General features: G+C 38.4%; 1 protein-coding gene across 1 annotated transcript; it reads right to left on the bottom strand.

The window, feature by feature from the left end:
- Positions 1 to 437: 437 nt before the first annotated feature.
- On the bottom strand, positions 438 to 4,356 carry LOC111879760 (elongation factor 2). Its single transcript, XM_023876195.3, has 3 exons — positions 4,012 to 4,356; positions 3,298 to 3,456; positions 438 to 3,203 (listed from the first exon to the last, which is right to left on the bottom strand). Exons 1-3 carry the CDS (start codon positions 4,046 to 4,048, stop codon positions 745 to 747), a joined length of 2,655 nt encoding a protein of 884 aa, XP_023731963.1. The 5' UTR covers positions 4,049 to 4,356; the 3' UTR covers positions 438 to 744.
- Between the last annotated feature and the right edge of the window lie 319 nt (positions 4,357 to 4,675).

Raw genomic sequence — 4,675 nt, 5'->3', positions numbered from 1 at the left:
GGGACCAAAAATTCATGGATAAAGTTGAATGATCATCAAACTCTTGATACATATAAGTTGTTATTTGAACAACCTAAACTAATAAACATGTTATTTGTTTTGAACAAAATGAAAAAATCTTCTAAAATTCAAGGATATAAAACATTGTTTTAACATTAATATCTACAAAATATAGTCCTTTGTCACACGAGATACGATTGGATTATAAAAAATCAGTTAGTTAGAATTTGTTATTACAGTTTGTTGTCTTCTCTGTTACTTACACAAGTTTTATAAAGATGTTAGATGGTGTAAACTTTCAGTCTAACGAAATCAGTTCATATTTTCATCTTTCTTACTCTATAATATTAATCAAAGTACAAAATAAAGAAAGAAAAATTCAGATAAATGAAACATAAGTGAATGAACACCTGACCAAAGGAGAAATGAGAGTGAAGTAACACCAATTTTTAACAGGAACCATCCACATATATAATAGCAATCAAGTAATTAGAGAAAACAACAAAAGTAGCAACCAATTTTTTGAGTGTATACAAACTTAAATCTAACCAATTATAACAAATGTCATTCAAACATAAAGTAATTTTCACGGCTATAACTAGGTAAATCGTTCAAAGTATAATGCTTTAATAATCTAGTAATAAATAGAAAAATGAAAGTAGGATGCTAAAACAAACAAATAAATAAACGATGATTTTTAAAAAAATTTAAACCCGATATGCTACTGCAAGGGTTCACGCCTGCTTACAACTTGTCCTCAAAGTCAGACAACGGTGTCATCTGCTCGTTTAGTCCTTTCCTCTTGCGAATTTGGGTCATAAGCGCATGCGCATATGAACCAACCTCCAACGGGTCCGAACGCATCACAGACCAAAATTCGAACACACATTGTGGGATAAGCTTCACCGAAGTAGCCTCCTCCAAATCAGCTGAAAATCCAAAGGACTTTAGCACAGGAACATATGCCCATATGTCATACACCATTTTCCCCGGCCTATTAACTTTTTTCTTTTCATGCACAAATCCACCCCTTTTTCTCACCAATTTGCAGCTCTTGTCAACCTCTTCTTCAGATGATGCTTGAAACTCAACCACGTAATACGGTTGCATAAACCGCGGTTGCGCAGTCAGTTGAGACGCGTATATCGCACGCTTGGCAGCCTCGACCATCTCGCTTCCATCAAGGTGGGACGCATCATCATGAAGTACCGCATCACGCACCTCAAAAGATATACACTTCATTGGCTCATTAGCTAAAGCACCTTTTTTAGATGCCTCCTGAAAACCAGCAACAATATAATCTTCAATTTCTTTCAAGGACTTATCTTCCTTACACATATCGACAACCATGTTTTGCCCATTTGTTTCGGGACCGAAACACCAGATATTCTTTCCGAGATATTTTTCCAAACCGTATTCTTCAGAGAGAATCCTTCCACGAACGTCTGGGTCGTCAAACGGACCAACTTCCCCAATTTCTATCGCGTAACCTAAACTATCATCAAGTGATCTTGCTTTCATGAACAATTGGTTATTTCCATTTCGAGACTTAGTCATAACCAGATGTGAGGATTTCTCAACAACAGTTTCATATAACGACACAAAAGGGTCGGAAACAAGGATTTCCACCCCACCCATATAATCTTCCGCCAAATCCTTCGAACATATTGCCAAATTCATTTCCCCCACAACACCAATAGTATAATCGCCAGATTCTTCACGCGTGTACCCAACCAAAGGGTCGGATTTGGCCAGACTCCTTAAACCCTTAAGAAGTTTTGGGAGTTCGGATTCAACCTTACACTGTACTATAACACGGACAACCGGGGACACCGAGAACTTCATGCCGCAAATCGGGTACGCCTCGGTTTCTTTCTCATGTGTTAGTGTTGCACTTCCGGTGGTGATGAATTCATCCAAACCAAACAACGCGACTGTATTTCCACATGGAACATCTTTAATGGTTTCTTGTTTTTTCCCCATACAAATAGCGGTTCTTTCAACACTTTCAACATACATATCCTTGTCTTCACCGTCGACATAGCCAGAAGGCCTAGAACCCATGATCCTGACATTCAAACCAGCTGAAATCCGACCTGCGAAAACCCGACCTAAAGCAAAAAACCGACTCTTGTCATCGGATGTAGGAATCATTTTCGATACATAGAGCATGAGAGGGCCATCGGGATCACAATTTCTTATAGCAGTAGCATACGGATCATCCAAAGGGCCTTTATATAGATTTTCAACCCGGTATCTTTGAGCAGTCTGGGGTGAAGGCAAATGAAATATCATCATTTCAAGTAAAGGAGTTGCAATCGGAAGCCATTTCTGCATGATGCATTTCATCAATGCCTCACCCATCAACTCATCCTCTTCATTATTCATCGTGACACCGATTTGAGTCAACATACCACGTAATTGATCCTTCTGGTCATTCATAATTGCCTCAATTACCTTCTTAATGGGTTCATAACAGAACTTAACAAACCCACGTGTGCAAGTTGCAGATCCTGTACTCTTTGTGGTCCACGCTTTGGTTTTCGAGTCATAATAGTTCTCACCCCAAAGTTTTCTCATCCACGTCGACTCATCGACACCAGATATAGACGCGTATATTTTCGCGATATTTGACAATGTAAATCCCCATCCGTAGAGCCCAGATGAAAACACGACATTACCTTTCGTTGGGCACACCTTGACATCACCTAAAACCTTGTCCTCAAAGGGCTTCATGTACTCATTAAACTCTTCAATGACATTTAGGAAAGTTTGATAGGCTTCTTCACCACCAACTTGGAGTTCAAGGAAACAACGATCCATTTTGTTGAGGGCCAATACAGGTGGGATTCTCTCACCGAGTGCGAGGCGAAGCGCGTTTCTTGTTTGGATGCAAACGCCATCGATACAGTCGACAACGACAAGAGCGCCGTCGGTGATACGGAGGGCAGCGGTGAGTTCGGATGAAAAGTCAACGTGCCCGGGTGAGTCAATGAGATTGATGAGGTACTCATTTCCATTACGTTCTCCTTTGAAGGCTTCAAGGGCTACATCGGTCATTTTATAGTAGAGGGAAATCCCGGATGACTTTATGGTCATACCACGTTGTGCCTCGTCCTCACGGGTGTAGGTCATGTGGATATCGTCATCACATGGGATGATGCCCGCAGCAGTCGCAAGAGAATCAATCAAAGTGGATTTTCCTGTTGATGTTAACATTAAAAGATGAATGATAATTAATAAAGTTAACAAAAATGAAATAGGTGTAACAAAAAATGACTTGAGATGTTATACTACCATGTCCAAGTTGTCCAACAACAGACATGTTACGGATGTTATCCTTCAAGTCCATAGCCCTATGAAGATCATCAACATTAAACTTTATCGGTTGTTGCGATGGGTTGCAAGCCATTTTATAAGGGGGTGCACTTTTTTGGAATGCTTGTAACATAAATCCTGCAAGAAAAATAGCAAAGGTTGAATTAGTTATCCAAAGCAATTTTGCTAATACACATATAAATAGGTTACACGAGGTAATTAGTGGACTTGAGAATTATACTTTTCTTTATCTTGAAGTTACAAATAATCCCAAGTTTCATTGTGAAATATACAAACATAATCTTGGAAGCTCTCTTTCGAAAAAACATAATCGTGGAAGTTAAAAACAATCCCATGTATTAACTAAGGATTAGGAGCTATTGCTATTGCTATTTGCTACACATGCTGTATGGTTGTATGCATATTATGTATTGTTTTGAGCATTTAGTATAAATCTATTAAGTTAATTCCTCATATAACCTTCCTAAAGAACCATAATGTCACTTATAGCAGGTTTCAACTACATCGAGTTTGTTTTCTAAAAGGAAAATGTCAATGAGGCCCTATGAACTATCATATATCATGTTTTGGTTTAAAATGTCACTTATGTCTTTTTTGTAGTTTAGTGGCATAAACTAGATTTTTTTGGGTTAAAATGATCATTTTCATAAAAATGAAGGTGTAATCGATTACCCCTTAGCCTTGTCATCAATGACTGCCAGAAATGCATAATTGATCTTCTTCCACCACCACCTCCAATATAATCTACCTCCAGTCACCACCACCGTCAACCTTCCACCACCACCTTCACCATAGTCCCTTACCTTTCGCCTTCTTCAACCACCTCCATCCTTAAAAAACCCAATGGTTGAAAACAGTCAAAACACAGAATAAAAGAAAGTGATTTCAGGAAAAATGTCACAGCTTTTATGGGTTTCTTTCGTGCTTCTATGAAATAAAACGAAGACTCTCCCTTCTAATTCATAATTTCCTTAAAATCTTGGTCCATAAAACAACTCAATGATTAATTTCTATCAATCGTAACAACAATAATTCGATTTGCTTCATTCAAATGCTTCAAAACAGCAAAAAAGCTTGAATTTAACGCCATTGTGATCCCATGTAAGTGTATCTGCATTTCAGGGGTTGAATCTTATAGAAAATGAGTCATTCACATCGTTTCATCAAGATTACACCACACAATTTTGGAAATCGACTTAAGAGTTCGGAATCGAAGCCCTGAGATCGCCAATTTTACCCATTTGTATCGCTTGGATATGGAATACGGATGAACAACAACCCATATTTCAATCGGATCTCTCCCGCAACTCTCTATTGTTGATCTCTGTCTTTCAAT

The sequence above is a fragment of the Lactuca sativa genome, chromosome 3 (genome assembly GCF_002870075.4).
Source record: "Lactuca sativa cultivar Salinas chromosome 3, Lsat_Salinas_v11, whole genome shotgun sequence".
Lineage (NCBI taxonomy): Eukaryota > Viridiplantae > Streptophyta > Magnoliopsida > Asterales > Asteraceae > Lactuca > Lactuca sativa.
This window is presented reverse-complemented; position numbering and strand designations above follow the sequence as displayed.